General features: G+C 40.0%; 2 protein-coding genes across 4 annotated transcripts in view; both read left to right on the top strand.

The window, feature by feature from the left end:
- NUP107 (nucleoporin 107kDa) overlaps positions 1-4,598 on the top strand; it is a 46,340-nt gene extending 41,742 nt beyond the window's left edge. The window contains exons 25-28 of the mRNA XM_005856604.2: positions 459-584; positions 1,870-1,983; positions 3,724-3,891; positions 4,240-4,598. Of these exons, the coding sequence (XP_005856666.1) occupies positions 459-584; positions 1,870-1,983; positions 3,724-3,891; positions 4,240-4,347 (516 nt within the window). The 3' untranslated portion in view covers positions 4,348-4,598. The remainder of the gene's footprint in view (positions 1-458; positions 585-1,869; positions 1,984-3,723; positions 3,892-4,239) is intronic.
- A 4,708-nt stretch (positions 4,599-9,306) lies between these two features.
- On the top strand, positions 9,307-25,153 carry SLC35E3 (solute carrier family 35, member E3). Of its 3 annotated transcripts, none has more exons than XM_005856605.2 (5): positions 9,307-9,921; positions 10,776-10,886; positions 14,884-15,042; positions 20,409-20,491; positions 24,397-24,651. In XM_005856605.2, exons 1-5 carry the CDS (start codon positions 9,520-9,522, stop codon positions 24,581-24,583), a joined length of 942 nt encoding a protein of 313 aa, XP_005856667.1. In that variant the 5' UTR covers positions 9,307-9,519; the 3' UTR covers positions 24,584-24,651. The 3 variants fall into 3 exon arrangements, with proteins under 3 accessions (XP_005856667.1, XP_014393125.1, XP_005856668.1); XM_014537639.1 differs by lacking the exon at positions 24,397-24,651 and adding an exon at positions 20,765-20,820; XM_005856606.2 differs by lacking the exon at positions 10,776-10,886 and having other exon boundaries at positions 24,397-25,153.
- Positions 25,154-25,320: the final 167 nt, after the last annotated feature.

Consider the following 25,320-nt stretch of genomic DNA (forward strand, 5'->3'; position numbering starts at 1 on the left):
TTTTTTTTTAAATATATTTTATTGATTTTTTACAGAGAGGAAGGGAGAGGGATAGAGAGTTAGAAACATCGATGAGAGAGAAACATCGATCAGCTGCCTCCTGCACACTCCCCACTGGGGATGTTCCCACAACCAAGGTACATGCCCTTGACCGGAATCGAACCTGGGACCCTTGAGTCCTCAGACCAATGCTCTATCCACTGAGCCAAACTGGTTAGGGCAATTAATTCCCTTTTAATGTGCACGAATTTCGTGCACCGGGCTACTAGTATAATATAAACCTTACTAGTGTTTGTCACTCAACAAAACATTTATTCCAATGATTATTTTGCATAAAAAGTAAATATTAAAGTTTTATTTCTTGATGCTGCAAAATTATTTCTAAGAACCAAATTTGAAAAACTGTTGAACATATGTGAAAACTTCTTTTGTATTTTTCTATTTTATTTCATTTTTAGGAAGCCCATGAAACCTTTAATGAGTGGTTTAAACATATGAATTCAGCCCCACAAAAACCTAGTTTGGTACCTCAACCAACCTTTATTGAGAAAACGGCTCATGAGCACAAAGAAAAGAAATATGATGTAAGTTGACTATAGCTAAAACCTGTGTATTGTACCTTAACAACACATGCCGTATACTTAAAGAGGTCATTTTTCAGCAACAATATTCCTATTATAACAGATGATCTTGCTGTTTGTGTTCTACTTTGAAAAAAAAAAAAAAACTTTCTGTAGAGAATTAATTAGACCTGAAACCTACCTTCAGGTGATAGTAATGTTCATGTACAAAGCTGTTATTTTAGTGTTTTATTTAACTGCAGTCTGTTGATGTTTATTTTTATATTTGGCTAACTGAATGTCAACAATTTAAAACAGTGATTTTCAACTGGTGTGCCACAAGAATTTTTAAAATCTGCAATACCTAACTATTTAGTCAGGGGCACTGACCTCTTTTCTTAAATTGTCAAATAAAAAAATGACAACAGCCAACACAACAATGGCCATCTGGTATGAATGCCCTGTCTCGAATCATAAATATATAGGTCAGATAATAGAGTTGTATCTTATTGATCAAGTTGCATAATAAGGTTGCATCTGATTGGTTAATTCTTTTTTTTTTTTTTAATCCCAACCTGCGGATATGTTTGTTAATTTGAGAGAGAGAGAAACATCAATTGGTTGCCTCTCATACGTGCCCCAACCAGGGACGGAATCCACAACCTAGGTGTGTGCCTTGACCAGGAATCAAACCTGAAGCCTTTTTTGGTGTACAGGATGATGCTCCAACCAACTGGGCCACACAGCTAGGACTGATTGGTTAATACTTGCTATCAGAAATCCTTATATTCAAGTATTGGCACCTGATTTTTTTAAAAAATATTTTTATTTCAGAGAGGAAGAGAGAGAGAGAGAAACATCAATGATGAGACAGAATCATTGATTGGCTGCCTCTTGCACGCCCCACACTGGGAATCAAGCCTGCAACCCGGGCATGTGCCCTGACCGGGAATAGAATGGTGACCTCCTGGTTCCTAGGTCAACACTCAACCACTGAGCCACACTGGCCAGGCTAGGCACCTGATTTTTGACTTTTTAAAAAGTCACTTTGGAGCAAAAATAGTAATAACTTTTTTTTTTTGGTAAATCAATCAAAATTATACTCTTTTTTTTTGTCAGATGGGCAAAAACTGTAATTTTGGTGTGCTGCAGAATTTTAGTAATTGGTTTATGTGTTTTGTGAAATGAAAAAGGTTGAAAATCGCTGCTTGTGAATGATGTTCCACATATATATTCCTGTCTGCACTTTACAAATACATTATTTAGTGGTTTTCGTCCACGATATATCTGCCTTATGTTTGTTTTGCAGATGGATTATGGTATTTGGAAAGGGCATTTGGATGCCCTAACTGCTGACGTGAAGGAAAAAATGTATAATGTCCTGTTGTTTGTTGATGGAGGCTGGATGGTAGATGTTAGAGAGGTAAGCTGTGTGTATTGTTTGCAGCTAAAAGCAAAAAACAAGTTTGTTTTTTTAAATATATTTTTATTGATTTCAGAGAGGGAGAGAGAGATAGAAACATGAATGATAGAATCCTTGATTGGCTACCTACTGGATTGAGCCTGCAAGCCGGGCATGTGCTCTGACCTGCAATGGAATCATGATCTCCTGGTTCAGAGGTTACATTCAACCATTGAGCCATGCTGGTTGGGCAAAAGTTTTTTATTTTGTTTTTTAAGTTTTTTTTTTTTCAGAATAGGAGCATCTATACTTCTTATATAACCTTTATTCTTATAACTGAACATCCCATAATTTAAACCTAAACTAAAAATACGAGCTAGAGAATGGAAATATTTGACTCTTGGGTAAACTATTTCTTCAGATTTAATATGTTCACTCGGGGGAAGAGAGAAACTTTGATTTGTTGTTCCACTTATTTATGCATTCATTGGTTGATTCTTGTATATGTCCTGACCAGGGATTGAACCCAAAACTTGGCATATCAGGGCAATGCTTTAACCCCGTGGTTGGCAAACTGCGGCTCACGAGCCACATGCGGCTCTTTGGCCCCTTTAGTGTGGCTCTTCCTAAGCCTTAGGAGTACCCTAATTAAGTTAATAACAATGTACCTACCTATATAGTTTAAGTTTAAAAAATTTGGCTCTCAAAAGAAATTTCAGTTGTACTGTTGATATTTGGCTCTGTTGACTAATGAGTTTGCCGACCACTGCTCTAACCAACTGAGCCACCTGGGCAGGGCCTGGACCAAAATTTTTTTTTTTTTTAAATATATTTTATTGATTTTCCACAGAGAGGAAGGGAGAGAGATAGAGAGTCAGAAACATCAATCAGCTGCCTCCTGCACATCTCTTACTGGGGATGTGCCCGCAACCCAGGTACATGCCCTTGACTGGAATCGAACCTGGGACCTTTCAGTCCGCAGGCCGACGCTCTATCCACTGAGCCAAACCGGTTTTAGCGTGGACCAAAATTTTTAATTATACATGTATCCAACTCAGTTTAGGGATACAAAGATAAGTCTTAGTAGTATGAGTAACCCTATATAATAAAAGGCTAATATGCAAATCGACCGAACGACGGAACGACCGGTTGCTATGACACGCACTGACCACCAGGGGACAGATACTCAATGCAGTAGCTGCCCCCTGGTGGTCAGTGAGCTCCCACAGGGGGAGTGCCGCTCAGCCAGAAGCCGGGCTCATGGCTGGCGAGTGCAGCGGTGGTGGCGGGAGCCTCTCCCTTCGCCTCCGCAGCTGTCGGACATCCCCCAAGGGCTCCCGGACTGCTAGAGGGCGCAGGCCGGACTGAGGGACACCACCACTCCCCCTGAGTGCATGAATGTCGTGCACCGGTCCTCTAGTACATATATAAAGCAGTGGCTCTCACCTCTGAGCTGTCCATTTAAATGACCTGGGAAGCTTTTAAAAAATACTTGGTTCTACACCCAGAGTTTCTAGTTTAATTAGTCTAAGGTAGGGCTGGGTTTTTGTTTTGTTTTGTTAACTGCCTAGAGAGCTTTAATGTGTAGGCTGGGTTGAGAATCAGTTACAAAAGTACTAAATGCCATGAGAAACACACAAATTGAGTATTCTGTAAATTCCGGAAATAAAAAGGTTACTTCTGCCTGGAAGATATCTGGACAGGATGCTTGAAAGGTAGTCATTTTTAACAACTTTATGACTACTTAATGTCTGTCTGTAGGATGCTGAAGAAGACCATGAAAGAACACATCAGATGGTTCTACTGAGAAAGCTTTGTCTGCCAATGTTGTGTTTTCTGCTTCACACCATATTGCACAATACGGGTCAATATCAGGAATGCCTGCAGTTAGCCGATATGGTATCTTCTGAGCGCCACAAACTGTATCTGGTAAGTTCTAGAGCATCTGCGCTTCTAAATTTTAGTGATTTGGTCAGCTATACTTAGATTTTCTTAAATAGTCTCATTTTAATGATTGTGCCCGTTTTTGTTTTTGTTTTTTCGTTTTGTTTTGTTTTTTCAAAATATGTATACATTCCTAAGCAGTTAGAGGTATATAGACTGGCTCAGAGAAACAGCTTTGAAATTCCTAACTATGCTAATGTACTGGCCTCTGGCTACATAAATATTAAAAAGGAATTTCTTCTTGTATTAAGCTAATCAGGTTGATTAGTTGACTATAAGTTCCTACTCTTCTTTGTTCTCATTCTTAACATTTTTCTCTTTTTTAAAAATCAGGTATTTTCTAAGGAAGAACTAAGGAAATTGCTACAGAAGTTAAGAGAATCCTCTTTGATGCTTCTAGACCAGGGACTTGACCCATTAGGATATGAAATTCAGTCATAACTCATCTACTCTGTATAATCTTACTAATTTCCATGGTAAATAGAGTTTTTTGTAAAATATACATATTTGTAATTACTGGGGCTTTTCTTTTGCATTATCATGGGGAGAAATGTTTTTAAAAAGTAGACATTTGAATTTTGTACTTTTCAGAATATTATGGTGACACTGAAATTTTAGTGTATTATATCAGTATTTCCCTGTGTTTATTAATAAAATTATGTAAAAATTAAAATCTTTTCTTACAAATTCCAGGATTGTTTCTGTTATATAATAAGTAATTAAAATTCCATTCCATTTTTTTCCTATGATCATCAGTACTCTGGTATCTTAAAATTATGAAGAGGATGGAAAGTAGATTTAAGCCAGGTATGTAATTTCTCATCATAAAATTTAGTATTTCTTTAAATAGTACAGCTAAGATGATGAACATAGGAAGAATGTTTTCTAAAATAATATTAAGCTATTGTTTTCTTTATTTTGAAGACATTTCCAGTTTATTAACTCTCAGCAAACCTGCCACTGAAATGACGCATGTACAGACTTGGTGTGGGACCCGGCACACAGTAAACTGAATAACTTGAGGAATGCAAAATGAGTAAAATCTAATTCAGCCTTTTAGGAGGGGAAATACGATCAATATACATTGTAAATGCCATTAGGAAATACAGCCAATCTGAGCAGGAAGAAACTATTTCCAGCTAAAAGGTCCCCGAGGAAGTAGCGTTTGGGCTGGGATTTGAGTAATGCACTCAATTTGCAAAAGCAAAGTTAAAGCACAAGAAGGGTGAGGCACTATAGAGTAGGAAAGCAGTATGAGCAAGACTGAGAAATAGTAGCACTGTATGTTATGAATCGGCAAATATGCCACATTGACTACAGTGTAGGATTTATAAATGGGAAGAAAGGGAGAGACAATGTGAGTCTAATAGGAAACATGGTCTAGGTTAATAACTACCCAAACTGGCTAATCATCTGAATCTCCTGAGGAATTGTTAAATATGTATTTATAGGTGCCAGCTCTAGAGATATTGGGCTCGGGAAGCCTGGAATGGGGTCATAGAATTTGTATTTTTTAAATGAAGCTATGGGTGATTTCTAAATAGCTAAGTTTGAGTCATTCTGGCTTACATCAGAAATGGGTGTTGGTACTCCTCCTGAACCTAAAGCAGATAGCAGTGTACTGTTGATCATAATAGAGACATGGACTCTGCCTTGTTTTCTAGCTAAAGTGATCCAAAGACGAAATACTTACTTATCAAAACCTTTTAATTTTTATATCTTACTATGTATCCATTTTTAAATGTGATAGAGCCATATGAACTGATAAGCAAGAGTAAATCTAACAAAACATGTATAGGATTTGTATGTTGAAAACTACAAAATACTGATGAAAGAAACCAAAGAAGAGTAAAATAAACGGAGAGACACACCATGTTCATTAACTAGAAGACTCAACATGGTAAAGATATCCCTTCTCAAATTGATATTCAGGTTTAACATAATTCCCATCAAAATTCCAGCCAGAAAATAGATTGCATTTTAGTTGGGATGATTCAATTAATATTAATTTTCTTAGGTATGATAATGGTATTGTGGCTAGGTAGGAGAGATGCATGCTGAAATATTTATAAATGAAAGGTCATGAAGTCTACACTTTAATTTTAAATGGTTTAGGCTTTAAAATAAAAGTCTACAAAGATAAAGCAAATACAGCCAAATGCTTACTAGTGAATCTACAGAAAGGGCACAAGAATGTTTATTATACTAGTCTCAACTTTTCTATAGATTTAAATTTTTTCAAAATGAAAAATTTGGGTGGAGTTTGAGAAATTGTGACAGAACAACAGAATATCTATATGGAAAATAAACTTGACCCCCACTTTATACCATATACTGTCATTAGGAGAATGACTAAACAAATTGTGGAATCTATAATAAAAGAATAATATGCAAATCAACCAAACAGCGGAACAACCGTCCGGATGACCTTTCTGATGAAGCCAGGGCTGCGAGGCCGAGGAAGCCAGAGCTGCAAAGGCCTACTCTTGCATGAATTTTGTGCATCGGGCCTCTAGTATTTATATAAAACAGTACTACTACTTTGGCCGGTGTGGCTCACTTGGTTAAGCATTGTCCCATACACTAAAGACTCTCAGGTTCAATTCCTAATCAGGGCACACACCCAGGTTGTGGTTTCAATCCCTGTCGGAGTGCATAGCAACTTCTCAATGTTTCTCACATCCACGTCTCTGTGTGTGTGTCCCTCCCTCCCTCCCTCTCTCCCTCTCCCTTCCTCTCTGTAGAATCAATGAAAAACATATCCTCGGGTGAAGATTGAAAACACACACACACAAAAATAGTACTACTTAGCAATATAAAAAGGAAAGAATTGATCTACTCAACAAAAGAACTTAGACACAAAAAGAGTACATACTGTATGATCTATTTATATGAAGTTCTAGAACTGGTGAAAAAATTAGAACAGTGGCTTCCTCTTGGGTGTGGGCAGGAATTTAGGGAGTTTTGTGTGGTGACGGAAATGTTCTATAGCTTAATGAGTGTGGATTACATTGGTGCATCCATTTGTCAAAAATTGTACAATTCGTCCTGCTGGTGTGGCTCAGCGGTTGAGCTTGGACCCAGGAACTGAGAGGTCACACTTTGATTCCCAGTCAGGGCATATGCCTGGGTTGTGGGCTCGATTCCCAGTAAGGGGTGTGCAGGAGGCAGCCGATCGATGATATTCTCTCTCATGGATATTTCTATCCCTCTCCCTCTCTCTCTAAAAATCAATAAAAAACATTTTAACAATTGTACAGTTTAAGAGTTATATACCTTTTAAAAACTGAATGGAAGGGTGGGGAGTATACATGAAACAAGAATGGCAGTTGGTGAAACCAAGTGATAGGTACAAGTGGGCTTACCATACTGTTTTAACTTTGCACAAGTTTGCATTTTTCCATAACAAAAAGGAAGGAAATGGGTTAGGGAGCCAGAGAAATTTGGGTTTGAACCTTATCCTCATCCCATTTTAGCCACAAGAAAACATCCATGAACCTCTATTTTCAACATGTAAAAATGAGAGTAAGACAATCACATTTCAGGTTGATAAGGATTAGGGCTCCTGTGCTTTGCTGAAGGAAATAAAGCCACTTACCAACTAAATCAGCCTGGAGAGGTAAAAGTCTGAAACTGGGAAATTGGATGAATGTCAAAGATGGCATCAGTCTAAGGGAGGCCTTGAATGACAGTATTGTAACCCTAACCCAACAGGCAGTTGGAATCTGCTAGATATTTTTAACTTTTTTAAATGATGTCAAGTTATGTACATTGTTAATAGTTAACTTAGAAACATAATACAATTGCACTAAGGACAGAACAAATAAGTGGACTTTAAAAATTATTATTTTTAGCCTGATGACACGACGAACTTCCCTGGGAAACAACACAATGGTTCTTATAAACTAGCTTTTATTTGGGGAGGGAAAAGGGCATGGAACTTGTTGAATGTGTCAAAATGGGTTAAATGGATATTTTAAACTATGAGCTCATAGTTTAACTATTTTCAAAATACAGTATAAGAAATAGAGGAATGATAAAAATATAATTTATCATCCATGCTAAGATTATCAGTCCAAATCTATAATCACAAGGAGACAACAAAGATAGGCTAATTAAAGCCTAGGCTTTTAATTGGAAAACAGGTGAGGGTAAACATGATAAATCCTTGATCAGGTAGAGACCTGTAGGTCCAAACTGGAAGGGAGGATGGCAATATAAGCATACAATGGAAAGGTACATAACACAGTATGATAGAGTTTGGTGGCTTGATAGGGGGAAAAAAGCATATCAGAAAGACCATGTTAAGAAAGCTAGACTTTAGACTTTGCCTAATTAACTTCACTCATTCTCAAATGTTAGTTTGAGTCATTTCTTGGCCACCTTTGCCTCCCCAAGTTTAGATCAAATTCTCTTACACATTCATAGGACCATATTTTGTTCACAACATTCATTCATTACGGTTTATAATTGTTGAGTACCAGGTTTCTCTCACTAAGTTCTAGAAGAAAGGGTCTGGATTGGTTTTACTCTCCATTATCTCCAAGTGCCAAATACAGTGCTTGGCACCAAGCAGGTGCTCAAAATCTGAATAATTCTTAAAATTCAATCAGACTTAGGAATTAAGGACAATGAGTATATTACATTGTCCAGAGGACTGTGGGCAAAGCTGTTCTTAGGGGGGGAGGGGAACTCACGGCTTTAAATCCTTTAAACAAACTGAACATTCTATTCAAGAGATTGGGAAGTTGGGGGTGGGGGGGAGTTGGACTGAAAAAAGTAATGACTTGAAACAAAATCAGTAGAAGTAATCTTTGAAAAGACCCATAAAATAGATCACTGGCAAGGCTAATCAAGGGACAGAGAAACCCCAAATGCATAATGTTCAGAATAAGTAAAGTGATATAACAACAGATTAAATAAATTTAAAATATGATAGAATATTATCTACAACTCTAACCAAGCATATTAAAACACTTAAGTAAAATGGATACTTTTCTAGAATAATAAAAGAACAAACAAAAAGAAAATCTGCGTTGTTTATGAACCATGATGAATATATGAAGTTTCATCATACTGACTGTTCTGTACATTTGGAGGACTAAAATTGCTCAGCACCTGTCTCATACATAAAGCTGACCAACCGTGTGCACAGCCCATTCCATCAGCTTGAGAGCAGCAGTCTAGCAAGTCGAGTCAACCGACACACAGAAAATACCAAACATCAAAAGAAACTCAGGTGGGCCCCGCAGGGTCCAGGTTAGGCAATTAAGGGGGAACACAGAATGAAGAACGCAGCTTTGCACACCAACAGCCCAGTGCGCCTGCGCGGGGTAGCGGCTGCTCGGCTCCCAGCTGGGGGCGGAATCGCCGACTCCCCGAGTCACGTGGCAAGGGGCGGGGCGCGCGGGACGTGCCGCCGCGTCGTCGCGGGCTCAATGGGCGGTGGCAGAGCATGTGTACTCTGCTGTTGCTCGCCTGGGACCCTCTAGCCGGCCAGAAGCTGAAGCCAGCGGCTGCGGGAACACGGCCGCGGAGGAAGAGGGCAAGGACAGCCGGAGGCAGGCCGGACGTCCCTCTCCGAGGCTGAAGGGCCCGGGCTTCGGGGGGGTCATGGCATCGCTGGCGGAGAGAATGAGGGGCAATGGGCGCATCGCCGCCGGGCTCCTGCTCAACCTGCTGGTGTCCATCTGCATCGTGTTCCTCAACAAATGGATCTATGTGCACCACGGCTTCCCCAACATGAGCCTGACCCTGGTGCACTTTGTGGTCACCTGGCTGGGCTTGTACCTCTGCCAGAAGCTGAACATCTTTGCCCCCAAGAGTCTGCCGCCTTCCAAGCTCCTCCTCCTGGCCCTCAGCTTCTGTGGCTTCGTGGTCTTCACCAACCTTTCTCTGCAGAACAACACCATCGGCACCTATCAGCTGGCCAAGGCCATGACCACGCCGGTGATCATAGTGATCCAGACCCTCTGCTACAAGAAAACCTTTTCCACCAGAATACAGCTCACGCTGGTGAGTAGCTTCAGCTTCGCAAGGCGCTCCTCTAGCATCCCACCTCCTGGACTGTCTTTTTCACCGGGAATTTTGAATGTTTAACCTTGCGCCACGCTTTTTTTCATCATCTTGAAGTCCACACACGTGTCATCTGTGTGCATGTTAGTTTAAGGCTTACTTGGGGGAGATGGAAAAAAGCCATCCTGACACTCCCTTGGGCTCTTAGCCTACAAGTGTGCTTGGTCATTTTAATAACTACTGTTTGTTGGAGATCCTTAAATGCTGTGGTCGGTAAGAAAAGAAAGCTGCATTGGGTAGTGCAATTCAGTCCATTAGATATCTGCAAAATCTCAAACCGAAAACAGCCCACCTCCCCCAGGGGAACCAAACCATGTATGATAAACGTTAAAGGTTTAAGATAAAATATGCCTTAGACTATGTCAGCAGCCACATTCTGCAGTGATTTCTGCATCTATAAATAGAAGGAAATGGACTAAAATAATCTTAGCTCTTAATAATTTACAATATTTAAGATCCAAATGCTATTGTTATATGTTTATGTTTATATGTTGTTTAGACACTAATTTGAGGGTTCTTTTCCTCCTATGTCCCTACATATGGTATTCATTTCTTGCAAAGTGCAATGCATTAACTCATTATTTTACCCAAAGTTTTAAATAGAATTAAATGAGAACTATCATATTTAACTTTAAGGAAACAGGATTAACAGTCAATGTTTTCAAATAGAAAAGAAAAATGTGTAGAGGTTCATTGTTTCCTAGTGATTTTTTTAAAAATTAACTTTGTAAGACACCATGAAAGGAATACTCTTGAACTTAATCTGAACAACATTTACCTCTTTTTCTTTACAGATTCCTATAACTTTAGGTGTAATCCTAAATTCTTATTACGATGTGAAGTTTAATTTCCTTGGAATGGTGTTTGCTGCTCTTGGTGTTTTAGTTACATCCCTTTATCAAGTGGTTGGTAATTTTTTTTTCTTTATGTGCCTTTTTAGCAGATTTCATAATTGAAGCTGTATCCCAAGGTTTATAAAATACAGTATAGAGACAATAGACTGTTAGGAAGAAAGCATCATTGCATAACTTGTCTGACTCAAGGTGAAGAGAAGAAAGGAGACAGAGAAACTTGGGTGTGTGATGCTCACCAAATACCCACCTACCTGTTTGTAAGTGTATAATACCCATGCTTAACAGTTTGAGTTTGGGGTGGTGTTGCATTTTCTGGGAATTCTTCACAAAATGAGTAATAAGACTTTTTGCTTGAGGACTGAGTTCATGGGTTACATGTATCATTTACTCTTAAATTATAACATTATGAAAGGAGTGAGTACACTTTCAAAAATTTGAATGGGAAAGGAAAATTACAGATTTATAAATCTTTGCCTCAAAAAATACGCTACTGTTACAACTTGTATATTGGCTTCGGATAATTTATATCAATATTTTATAGCAATGGGTATTTCACTTCTTGTACTAGCACAGTGTCTTGCCTATATAGCAGGCATTCATTAAAAATTTGCTCATGGATCCACTTACTTCATTACCATAAAATCTGAACAAGTATATTTTTTGTTTTTTATATTGGGCGGGGAAGTAATTTGGTGTAGGGTACAGTGAAACAGTATTTTCTCTATACTGGAAACCTTGGACTGAAAATTCTGGGTGTGCCTGCATGGGGAAATTAGAGTCAAAATGTGTAACCAATTTTACTTTTCTTGCAAACATCCACTAGTTATAAACTAAGGCATTCTTACTGAGTGTTAGAAGTTTAATGATACACCCTTAGCATCTTAAACTTTATAATACTGATCATTTCAGAAACATTGTTATGTAAACATTCTGGGGTTGAATACATATTTTAGTGGCAGAGAAGCAGTATGAAAAAGACACCAGCGGTATGAAAGGATGAGCACCCACTCAGTCTTGTCACTTGGCTCCCAGAAATTATCTTTTACTGCAGAGAGTAACCAGAGGAAGCTCAGCTTTGTGCTTTAAGAACATTATACTGGGTGTACTGCAGTGAGTTTAAATTTTGTTTTAGATAAAGTAAATGAGCATTCTTTTCTGCTAAATGAACTTATTTTTCTTTGCCCAGTATGGATTAAATATTTATTAAATATGGCAAGAACTTTTGTTGAACATTAGACTTTCTTGTATTCACTATATATAATTTAAATTCAGAGCACTCACTGTTCATGCCAATATGAACATTTTTGTCCACACAAGTCCCAACATGTTATAGATTAGAATCAAAGGATTCAATATCCCTCAGGTGGATATTTGAAATGAGAGTGACCAAGGAATGATTGTAGACTAACAAATGGGCAGAGTTCTTCATTATTAGTAAGTGGTAAAAGTACTGTTACAAAATAGGTATATTTCCCCAAAATTCATTTTAAAGAAAGTTGCATTTTCCCATTGTATCCAGGTATAATTTCTCAGTTATTTCTGCTGGGGCATTAGAAGGAGTTAAAAGATGAGTGGTCAGCTTTGTAGAAATACTGTTGTGGAAAGACTATTGATTCATTCAGCAGACATTTCTTCTGCTTTATGCTTAGCCTTGAGGATACAAAGATGAAAAGCAGCTATAATCCAGTATTGTAGAAACACGTTTAGACAGCTGATCACAAGTAGGATAGCTCAGGGTATGAGGAGAGTTCTGAGGTACACCGGGGAGGAAGTGGCTGTTCTACCCCAGAAGGTGGTGGGTTAAGTCTTCATAGAAACGTGAAAAATTTACATCGAAGAACAGGCGAATTTGCTTAGCAAATAAATATAGCAGAGGTCTTTCTTTGCAGTGATGGAGCATTCTTGGAGAACTTGATTTGTTTGGTGAGACTGTTGTGGAAGGACAAGGCTTAGGGGTGGGTGGGACCAGATGGCAGAGTCTTAGCTGTCATGAGAAGGAAGTGTGCTCTTCACCCTGCAGGCATCAGGAAAGGAGTGTGGATAGGGGAGTCACTTGATCATTCCCTGTGTTTTAGAAAATTAACTCATGGTAATGAAGAATGAATAAGAGAGGGAAGGAAGGGTAACAGTTCGGAAGCTCTCCATGGTTCAAGGAGAAGACAGGAGGGTGCTGATGAAGCACAGTGGTAGTGGAATAGGTCAGGGAAAACACTCCAGAAACCTTTTAAAGAAAGAATGAGTGGGACCTGACTGAATGTGAGAGCAAGGAAAGCAAGGAGTCTGATCCTTGGAGGAGATTATATCAATTATTGGAGCAACGCAAGAGGAATTAATTTGGGGGAGGAAGAAATGAGCTTGATTCTAAACAAGTCCTGATTCAAGCATGTCAAACTCGCAACAGGCGGGCCTCATGCCTCGTTTAAATAAATGTGGCTAGAAAGGTGTGTGAGGTCTTTCAATTCACTTTAAAAAGTCCAGTCGATGGTAAAAGGAATTTTCCTCTTTAAATATACAAGGCATGTGGCCCACCAGCTGCGAGTTTGACATGCTTGCGGGTGAGGATGACTCATAAACTGTTGAAGATGTGAGCTTAAGGATGCTCAAGGAAAGAGGTCAGAGCTGTAGATGTCAGCAGATAGTAATAGAAATCAGTTAGGGAGTTAAAAGAGGAAGGCCAGACACCAACCTTAAAAACAGTAAGTGAAGGAAGGGGTGAGGAAGGAAGCAGTGCAAACCAGAGGTCAGGTTCTTCCAAGAGAAATTTTCAGATTCTGCAGAGAGCTCCAGCAGGAGGAGATTGGAAGGGAGTTCTTTGGATGGAGCTATTGGAGGTGATGGTGCCCTTTGAGGGAGCAGTTGCGTTAGAGGGGTGGTGGGCAGAAGCCAGGCTGCGCTGCAAGAAGAGGAAGTAGAGGCCCTGACTCACCAGGCGGGTCTGTGTCAGAGATACCCAGCTGCCTGGCGAGGCTGCCAGAGGGACAGGGGTACACTCTGCCTTCATTTTTGCTCACTGGTGCCCCAAGGATCCAGCAGCAGAAGAATCAATTCTTTGTCCTTCATGGTCACAGAAGACTGTTAGTTAAGGCTAGCAGGAGTATGTGTCAGATTTCCTGCTCTTTTATTTTTGTGTTGGTGAAGTTCTATAGACTTAGAGTATATGTAATAGGATACCCAGACCGACAGGAAAAAGAATTATGTAGGAGCAGTTATTCAAATGCCTGGCTGTTTTTGCCAGATCGTATTCAAACCGCCCTATCAAGCTTTCTTTAAGCAGTTATAATTGTGAAGCATTTAGAGGACTGGTGGGATTTGGCTTTGAGGTGCTGATTCTGCTGAATGATATAGTTGTTTAGGGTTTGTGATCATCTCATTTCTCGACGTGTATTAGTGGGAGATTACCCACAGAAAAGTCATCCATAAAGAGGAATTGAAAGACCTCAGTCCTTTTACCATTGACTGGGCTTTTTAAAGTGAATTGAAAGACCTCACACACCTTTCTAGCCACAAACATTGGCAGCCACCTGGGGTAACTGAGGTTCCTGTCTGTCTCTAATTAGTCTGCCCTTTCCCCCAGTTTTTTTGTGGGGGCGCATTTTAGAAAGAAATGAAGTCGGACACTGCATCTGTATTCCTACTAATGACCAAAATTTCCATTCCTGACATATTTTCCTGAGATCTCTTATGCTTGTGGGCTCATGTATGCATGGATATCCCTACTTACTAGAATCAGGAGGGAAGAGAGGATCTGTTTCTTCTTCTTTATAATTCAGAAGAAAATACATGATCAAAAGAAAGAAAAAAAACTAAAATGAGAAAAAAAAGAAAATACATGATCAGACACTGAGTTAATAAAGCTCCTCTCATCCACGGTGCTTTAAGAACATTTGTATATGTTACTGATCTTTGAAATTTTGTAGAATAATCAGGCATTTCCTCTTCCCCCAGTCCTGTGCCCCACATTTCCATCTTTGTGGCTAGAGTTGCATCTTTGCTTTATAGTAATACTATTTTTTTTTCTGCCTAACTGGTTTTATCTCCTAATTTTCAGTGGGTAGGAGCCAAACAGCATGAATTGCAAGTTAACTCAATGCAGCTGCTGTACTACCAGGCTCCAATGTCATCGGGCATGTTGCTGGTCGCAGTGCCCTTCTTTGAGCCACTGTTTGGAGAAGGAGGACTCTTCAGCCCCTGGTCAGTTTCTGCTTTGGTGAGTTCTAATTGTTTTTTTGTGTCTAAGAAACAAAATAATAACAATCCCTCCATTATTAATGCAATTTTAATGTTCAGAGCACTGTTTCAGATCCATCCTCATATTTAATATTCATCATTATCCTTTCAGGGAAGCAAAGTAAGAATTATTTTTTAAAAATATATTTTATTGATTTTTTACAGAGAGGAAGGGAGAGGGATAGAGAGTTAAAACATCGATGAGAGAGAAACATCGACTAGCTGCCTCCTGCACACCTCCTACTGGGGATGTGCCTGCAACCAAGGTACATGCCCTTGACCGGAATCACACCTGGGACCCTTCAGTCCCCAGGCCGACGCTCTATCCACTGAGCTAAACCGGTTTGGTGTAAGGATTATTTTTTAGATGAAGAAACTGAGGCATGAAGATTAAGGGACTTGCTTAGGGTCAGACAGATAGTGACAAAACCAGGCCTAAAATTCAGGTCTGCTAATGCCTGATTACTGTTCTGACCACTCAATGCTATAGCCCACAAATAATTCAGGCACCTACTTTTATTTTACTTTTTTACAGTGAAAATATAGGCTTATTGATTTTGTTTTTATCTTCTTTCTTCTTAAAGAAATCCATTAACATTTCTTTCTCTTTTTTAAAAATATATTTTATTGATTTTTTACAGAGAGGAAGGGAGAGGGATAGAGAGTTAGAAACATCGATGAAAGAGAAACATCAATCAGCTGCCTTCTGCACACCCCCTACTGGGGATGTGCCCGCAACCAAGGTACATGCCCTTAACCGGAATCGAACCTGGGACCCTTCAGTCCACGGGCCGACGTTCCATCCACTGAGCCAAACCGGTTAGGGCAACATTTCTTATAATGTTGGTTTAGTGGTAATGAACTTCTTTAGCTTTTTCTTCCCTGGAAAGCTCTTTATTTCTCCTTTAATTTTAACTGATAGCCTTGTGGGGTAGAGTAGTCTTGGTTGTAGGTCCTTGCTTTTCATCACTTTGAATATTTTGTGCCATTCCCTACTGGCCTGAAATGTTTCTGTTGAGAAATCAGCTGACAGTCTTAGGGGAGCTCCCTTATAGTTAACTTTCACTTGCTGCTTGGATTTGTTTGATAATATAAATAGTACATGGTCATTGTATAGATTTTGAACATACATAAAAATATAAAGAAAATGAAGGTCCTCTAAAACCAAGATAATCACCTTTATCTTTTTTGTGATTATTTCATCTATCTATTTTTCAGATACATAGACACACACGTATGTGTGTTTGTATGTGTGGATATATAATTTTATATGCACGGATCCTTACCATATATGCTTTTTTTTTTCCATCATGGATTCCTTTTCCCCATGCACACTTCCACGTATCATTATCCCATTCCTGTCCCTTGAAGTAAAACATGTCAACATTTAGTATTTGTTGTTTCATATTTTCCTCCTTGGTATACATACCCATATATCAACATACACAAAGCACACATGTATTTATACATAAATAAACATTTGTTTGGTTACAAAAATGGCATCATATCACATGATTTTCTGTATCTAACTTTTCTCACGTAATATCTCATGAAAGTATCTTTTTTTAAAGTAACTCTTTTTTAAATATATATATATTTTATTGATATCAGAGAGGAAGGGAGAGAGAGAGATAAAAACATCAATGATGAGAGAGAATCATTGATCGGCTGCCTCCTGCACACCCTCTCCTGGGGATCGAGCCCACAACCCAGGCATGTGCCCTTGACCAGAATTGAACCGGGGACCCTTCAGTCCACAGGCCGATGCTCTATCCACTGAGCCAAACCGGCTAGGGTGAACTGGTACTTTTTTTTAATGAAATAGAATCCTAAGAGTAGAATTGCCAGATCAAAGGGATATGTACTTTGGTGATATTTTAAGTTAGAAAGTATAATCTCCCACTTAGGGAAGGAATGTCTGCTTCCCATGTAACCTTTGGAACACAGTCAATAGGAATGTCTTTTTTTGTTAGTGGTGTTAACTTATCAAACTTACATAACCCTCAGTCTATTTTAGGCTCTATTATAAGCACTTTGCAAATATTAACTTGCTTATAACAATTTTATTGTGTGGATCCATGCTATTTTCTCCCTATATTGACTGATGAGGAAACAGAGACAGAGAGTTAAGTAACCGACTTGAGATCCTACAGCTAGTAAGCAGAGCTAGAATTTGAATCGATGCTTTCTGGCTCCAAAGTCCATATTCTTAACCAATCCACTGTGCTGCCTGTAAGCAGATTGATAGTTGTTTTAAATTCACGTGCTTTGACGTAAATCCCCTTTTTTATTTGTCTAAAATTTTACATATGTCTCCTTTTTCCCTCTTGACACCCCTCCCTCCCCCCGCCAGCCATTCCCACCCCGGGCAAGCCCCCACCAACACAAACCCTTTTTTCCAAAGTAGAAATTGCTGTCCCCTCTGTCAGATATTTCCTATTAATCTTACAAAAGTTCTAACCATCTTAGTGATCTGGTCTTCAAACCATTGCAGCGTAGACATCTTAAATTAGAAAGGGAGAGGTTTTTTGCCATAGGTCCTCTGACAAATTTGAAAGAAGAGAGCAGCAGAAAGACCATAAGGCAAGTCAGAGAAACTTAGTGTACAGCAGTCCAAGGCCATTTCAGTAAGGGAAAGTCACCTTCCTTCTTTAATGTCCCTAGAGGGCATCATTGCCTCAAAATAGAGCTTGTAATTGTATTTTTAATGCTAAGTCATCAAGAATAAGTATGTAACATTCTGTGAACTCAATAAAATTAACAATGATATATTTCTAGGAACAGTTTTTAAAATCTTCAAGGAGTTGCCCTAACCAGTTTGGCTCAGAGGATAGAGCATCGGCCCTCGGACTGAAAGGTCCAGGGTTCGATTCTGGTCAAGGGCATGTACCTTGGTTGCGAGTTCGATCCCCAGTAGGAGGCGTACAGGAGGCAGCTGATCGATGTTTCTCTCTCATCAATGTTTTAACTTTCTATTCCTCTCCCTTTCTCTCTGTAAAAGTCAATAAAATATATATTTTTAAAAATATTTAAGGAGCAAGTTTCTCTTAATTGAAAATTTATGACCAATGTCACCCCAATCGATTTAATAAAAAAATAAGATAAAGAAAGAAAATGTAATGGGCCTCACTTTTATTAAACAAATGACAGATTACTCTTTTTACCTAAGTAAGACACAAATCCAACTCCACTAGGCCTCTTATGACTGTGCTGATCTGAAACTGAAAAAACCCACATGAGACAGAAAGAATCTTCAAATATGACTTATTCATCTCTTTGGAATGTAAACTACTTACTAATTCAAATCATAACTAATATTTTATCTAAACTCTCTTATTTTAGAAATAAAAAATGACTTTATAACTTTTAAAATAAAAGTGTGAGATAGGTTTGAACAGAATGCTGTATACGTATACAGTGGTTCAGCCCACGTTGTTCCCCAGTCCTCAGCCAAGTTGTCTTATTCACTATCCTATGTATGTACCTTTTGTTTTCATGCCTCCATGCTTTGACCCATACTGTTCCCTCTGCTTGAAATCCCGCCCCCTCTTTTTTCTTTAATGGACACATACATTTGAAATCCAAAGACTTTTCTCATTATCCCAGCCCAAAATGGTGTGTCCTGCCTAGAGATTCATATAGAACCTATATTGTCTGTTTGCCTATAAATGAGGTAGCTCATATTCTTTTATTGCCTGAGCCAGAAATCTTGCATTGCACTCTCACTTTCATGTGGCTAAGAGGTAGCATAAGAAAGTGGGTTAAGAGCAGGGTCTCCATTACCAGATTGCTGGGTTTAAATCTCAGCCCACCACTTCCTGGCTGTGTGGTCTCAGGCAGATTACTTCACCTCACTGTGTCCTGTTTTCTCATCTATAAAAGGGATAATATTTTACTACCTCATGGGGTTTGTGAGGATTAAATGAAGTAATATATGTAAAAATTTTTATATGTAAAATATTTAGGACAATTCTTGGCACATAATAATGACTATGTAAGTGTAAGCTATGATTACCATGACTTTGTGTCCTTAAGTGTTTTCTAAGCTCTTTGAGGACAAGAACATACTGTGTTCCTCACAAGGCGTGGCCTCGTTTTGTAGATATCCAATGAATACATATTGATTTAATTTAAATAAGAACAAATATGAGCAATTCAATAGAAGAAAGATCTGGAAGAATATATGCTAAAGTATTAACAGTGGTTGATGGTTGGGATTATAAGAATTAATGTTTCTCTTTATTTTCTGATTTTTCTATGATAAACATGTATTACTTTCATAATAATAAATTTTTTAAAAAAGTAATTTTTCTTCAGATGGATAAGAAAATGAACTTGGATATTCACATTCAGAGGCAGGATATTATTGGAGAACTTGAGGCCTGGTGTATGAAATTCATGCACAGGGAGGGGGTCCCTCAGCCCGGCCTGCACCCTCTCCAATCCGGGATCCCTCTTGCAATCCAGAACCACTGGCTCCTAACTGCTCACCTACCTGTCTGCCTCATGCCCCCAACTGCTCCCCTGCTGGCCTGATGGCCCTAACTGCTTTCCCCTGCTGGCCTGATCCTCCTAACTCCTCTCCCCTCTGGTCTGATCGCCTTAACTACCTAAATGCTCTCACCTCCTGGCCTCATCCCCGTAACTGCCTATCTGCTCTTCCCTCCTGGCCTGATCGCCCTAACTGCCTATCTGCTCCTCCCTCCTGGCCTGATCCCCTTAATTGCCTATCTGTTCTCCCTTCCTCTCCTTGCCCTTTGGACCTGAGGCACAGGTGTGCTGAGAGCTCTCTGCCGCGTCCCCCCCCTCCTGATTGGTCCTTACATGACAGCATCCCGGACAATTTGCATATTCCTCTATTATTAGTATAGATTTTCCTTTCAGTTTTTTTAGACAAAATTACATTTCTGAATATTATTTATTCTATTCTTTTACCTTCAATTCTTGTTGTCTTTCAAATTGATTCTTTAAAAAAAAAAAACAAAAAAAACCAAAAGAATAGTTTATTGATTTTTAGAGAGAGGAAGGGAGAGGAAGATAGAGAGAAACATTAATGTGAGAGCACAACATCGATGATCAGCTGCCTCCTGCATACCCCCTACTGGGGATCGAGCCCCAAATCTAAGTATGTGCCCTTGAACAGGAAACAAACCGGCAACCTCCTGGTGTAAGGGACAACGCCCAACCAATTGAGCCACATTGGCCAGGGTTTAAATTGATTCTTTTTAAAAATTTTGTTCCTAATGGTTGATATTTGAGTTTTTAGAAATGCCTAATGAAATGTATTTTCACTTGAAGATTATAATGATTGAAGCTGCATTAATGATTCTTTTGCTTTATTTGTAGCTTATGGTGCTTCTATCTGGAGTAATAGCTTTCATGGTGAACTTATCAATTTATTGGATCATTGGGAACACTTCACCAGTCACGTATCCTTTTCCTAATGACTTACAAATGCATAGTCTTTTATATTTTTCTAAAACACCATCACATTAACTTTCTTGAGTCTGACAATTACTATTGCATGGCCTAATTTGAGTAGAGTGAGTTATTTTTAATCATTAATCATCTCATTCCACACTAAAGTCTGTAGAAACTTAAAGAAATGCGAACTGGGAAAATGCATTAGCTTTCTGTATCATGAACATTCTTTCATTTTCTCACGTCATAGATGACCATTTCCCTTATCAAAATTAACATAGAAAACCATTTCTTGCACAGTGGGGTTAAAGAAATGTTTGTGGGTTGAATAATGGGATGGATGCTTGGGTCTTCAGTCAATTCTCAGTTATCTATAGTAATAAAGTAGAGGTGTGGTTATCCACATAACAAAATATAACCAGGCCTCTGAAATTGGCATGTGACCTCTGAATTCTAGCATATGTTTTTGTACATATGTGGATATGGGTGTGCCTGTTTTTCTCAGTATTTAAGAAATGAAGTCATACCCTGAAGGTCTGAATCAAACTCAACTACCAGTTCTTAACATTCTGCTTGTCATTCTGTTTCTTTTCTCATTTCACTTTGCTCCACTCTTAGGCAAATGCAAAGAATGGACTTCTTTACATCAGAGAGGTAGTTTAGCAATGTTATGTCATAGTGGACTGATTTATATAAGTGAGTGAACACTGATGTCATCAAAGTAAAAAAGCATCCTACTTGCCAATTATCAATAAATAACAGCAATAATAATCACTTTTTTAAAAGAACAACACTTAATAAATGTTTATTTTGTGCCAGGTACTTTTCCAATCACCGTGGGTATGTTAGGCATTTAGTTCTCACAGCAGCTCTGTGAGGTAAATTCTATTACTATATTTTGCAGAGGAGGAAGTTGAGGTGCAGAGAGTGTCAATAACTCAAGGTCGTGTAGCTGAGAAGTGCTGCATCTAGATTTCAAACCATGCAGTCTGGTCCCCAAACTCCTGCACCATGCTGCCACGTCAAGGCATCCAAGTGTGTGCCCTTAATAAGAACATTTATGCATTCAACAAACATCTATTGAACACCCACTGTAAACTGTTCAGTGACTTACTATTTACATATTGAATATCTACTATATGTCAGGCACTAGAGATGTAATGAAATAGACAAAAATCTTTGCTCTCATGGGCTTAAACAGACTATCAACAAAACACAAAAGAAAATATACAGATTTATGTTAGTTAGTGTTAAGTGCCAGGGAGAAAAAATAAAGCAGGGATGAGGATACGGAATGTTGCAGACAGAGTGAAATTTTAGGGGGAGAAGTCAGGAAGGCCTCTGTAAGAAGGGGACTTTTGAGTAAAGACCTGAAGGGAAAGAGGTTACAAGGCAGATCAGGATGAATAGCATTTTAGGCGAGGGAACAGTGGGTGAGGAGCCCAAAGGAGCAACAAGGGGGCCCTTGTGGTTGGAGCAGGAAGCGCAGAGGGAGGTGTGTAGTAGGACTGAGAGGTGAGAGGGAGCCAGGTGGGGCAGAGCTCTTACAGAAGGACCGTCCCTCTGAGTGAGAAGGGAAGCCACTGGAGTTTCGAGCAGAGAAATGACATGATTTTACTTATGTTCTAATAGGGTCACTCTGGTCCACCGTGTCAAGAATAGAGTAAAGCAGTGTTTCCCAAATCAGTGCTATTGGCCTTTTTGGCCAGACAATTCTTTGTTGCAGGGGCCGTCCTATGCATCGTAGAATGTTTGGCAGGATCCCTGGCCTCTGTAGATGCCAGTAGCACTCCCTGTCCCCAGTTATGTATCAGACCTTGTCTAGGTGGCAGAGTCCACCCCTCATTATATCCACTGCTACCATTGAACCGAACCACTGGACTGCACGAAGCAAGGCAGGAAAGGAAATTGTCGAGGCCATTGCAATATTCTAATTTAGAAGTAACAGTGGTTTGGTCCCAGGGTGGTAGCAGTGGATACAGTGAGAAGTTATTGGATTCTGAGTATTTCTTAAAATATTGTTATTGATTTTTCTTAGAGAGAGAGGAAAGGAGAGGGAGAGGGAGAAACATTGATGTGAGAACAGAATATCAATCGACTGCCTCCTGCACACCCCCTACCAGGGATTGAGCCCTCAACCGTGGCATGTGCCCTGACTGGGAATTGAACCAGTGACCTTTCAGTGCACGGGAAGACGCCCAACCAACTGAGCCACACCGGCCAGGGCTGGATATATTTAAGTAGAACCAACAGGTTTTTCTGACAAATTGGATGTGGAGAATATGAGGGAAAACAAGGTTGACTCCTTTGGTTTTGTCCTGAGCACATGGTAGAATGGAGTTGCCATCAGCTGGGATGGGACAGCCCTGAGGTTTGGGGGTGGGGAGGAAGAGCACATGCTCAGTTTTGGGTGAACAGGTCTGGAAGCTCAGGGTCTTAGCTGGGGAGAGTCCAGAGAGAGCCAGTGGTTTAAAGTGGTGAGACTGGTTGAGAAGGCCAAGCAGACAAGTAGAAGAAAAGACGCCCAAAGATGGAATCCTGCGCCATTCAGTGTTTCGAGCTCAGAGGGATGAGAGGAGCCAGGCGGAAGAGACAGGGAAGGCGCGACCGAGGTGGAAAGGAAGGAGAGTGCTGTAGAAACCAAGTGAGGAGGGATGCCACCGACAGGTCAGGTGCGAGCGAGACTGGTAATCCATGGAGGGGGTTCACAGGCAGAGGTCCTACAGTTTTGAGAAGAGCTTTCAGGGTGCCGAAGTGAAAGTTAACGAGTGGAAAATTGGAGAGAGGAATTGTAAATACCAAGTATAGCTGCTCCTCTTTATTGACAAAAGGATTCACTGAAGAATTTCTTTAAATTAGCCTTCCCTCTTGTGTAAATATCTTTAACACATCGTGATCTACTTAAAAGAGGCTGGGGGATAAAGGAATGCCAAAGCGGTAGAGGCAGTGCACTTGAAGATAGCTCCTCATTGGAAATAAGCATAGTTCTCATGATGATCCTTGGGAAGATCCTGTCTCTGAGGAAGTCGCCTCTGTTGGGTCAGGCAAGCTCAGGTAACCCTGTGACACGCCAGCACTTTCCTGCTGAGAGGAACTTCCAGGCTGCTCAGTCGGCCCCAGAACAGAGCAAAGAGCCTAGGCTTTGAAGTGAGGCAGATCAGGTGCGCACGCCAGCTCTGCCCCTACCTGTGGGCCTGAGCAAGGTGTGAGAGCTCTCGGACCTCACTCTCGTCACTTATGAAATGGGGGAAATAATATCTACGAAATGATGGTTGGTTGTTTGCGTGTTTGAGAGACTATGTGTCAGGCACCACCTGGCAGGTGTTTATTATGCATAAATACTGCTGCTGATAACTATTACTATAGCTAACACATAGGGTGCTTAGTGCCTGGCATGTCATTGGGGCTCAGTATTGCTTCCTTCCCCTCCCCCGACACCCTCCTGAATAAGCATAGGGTGAGCTTGCCTTGAGGCAGCTCTCTGGTGCCTTACACATCGCATCTCACCTCACTTGCCAAGGGAAGTTATTATTAGAAATGGCACTTCGAAATAGCCATAAATTGCTGTACAAAACGTCTTCCCTCTACCTTGCTCGGAATTCCTTTCCTAACCTTCTGTTTTAGCCCCTTTTCTCTCTTCGGAGAGGTGAGCAAGAATAGCTGACGCAGTCTCCTGTCACTGGCTCATTGCTGAAACCTACCTGTGGAACTAGGATTCACCCAGCACTTCACTGAAGCTCCTGTTGTTCTTTAGACGAGGGGCAGGGTGGACAGCTAGCTGTTCCAGCTGTGTGTCAAGCAGTTCTTTCCAGCCACAGGAAGCCCTTGCCCGTGTGTGTGTGTGTGTGTGTGTGTGTGTGTGAATATAGCACCTAGCCTGTTATTCCTTTTTATCCTTATCCAAAAACCTCAGCTACAACATGTTTGGACACTTCAAGTTCTGCATCACTTTATTTGGAGGCTATGTTTTATTTAAGGATCCGCTGTCAGTTAATCAGTGTCTTGGCATGTTATGTACATTATTTGGCATTCTCGCCTATACCCACTTTAAACTCAATGAACAGGAAGGAAGTAAGAGTAAATTGGTACAACGTCCTTAATTGGTTTTTTGTGGAGAAAAGAAAATCACCCCAAGAAGACTAAAAAAATGTTAAGCGTGCAAGTTGCTTTCAAAGAAGAAAAAAAATTACATTGCAGAATTCAATGAATGATAGTTTACAAGAAGTAACACAAAGGGAAATTTTATATGACTTTTTCAGTTAGAGTACCTTTATTTTTAAGAACTTAATTCACGCCTCTTTTCAAAGGTCATGATTGTATGAAGTATGTAGGATGGTTTGGTTATAACAAATGAAGTATATGAATTTAAAGTTCTGTAACAGCGACAAAGGACTTCATATCACTAAACCACAGATGTGTCCTGGGAGTTAAGTGTTCATACTCTTCCAAAGAAGGACTCAAGAACTTCTCTGCTTGCTTGTGGGTGGTCCCCAGTGTGAGCTCTCTTATTATTTTGGCCAGCATTCAAGTCAGAATTTAAACCTAGCATTTCTGTTTTAGTTGGTTTAGTATAACTTCCTGCTTAATTCATTTGTAGAAATCCTATCTAATAAAGAGGAAATATGCTAATTGACCCTCACACCATTGCAAAGATGGCGGCACCCACAGCCAATAAGGAGGGAATATGCTAATTGACTGCCACACCCTCAAAGATGGCAGCACCCACAGCCACAAGATGGCAGCACCCAGTTCCCTCAGCCCCCCAGCCGCCCAGGGCCACCCGAGGCTCAGGTAACCAGCTGAGGCTTGCGCTGCCGGCAGTGGCAGCAGCAGAGGT

The sequence above is a fragment of the Myotis brandtii genome, unplaced genomic scaffold (genome assembly GCF_000412655.1).
Source record: "Myotis brandtii unplaced genomic scaffold, ASM41265v1 scaffold1037, whole genome shotgun sequence".
NCBI classification, from domain to species: Eukaryota; Metazoa; Chordata; class Mammalia; order Chiroptera; family Vespertilionidae; genus Myotis; species Myotis brandtii.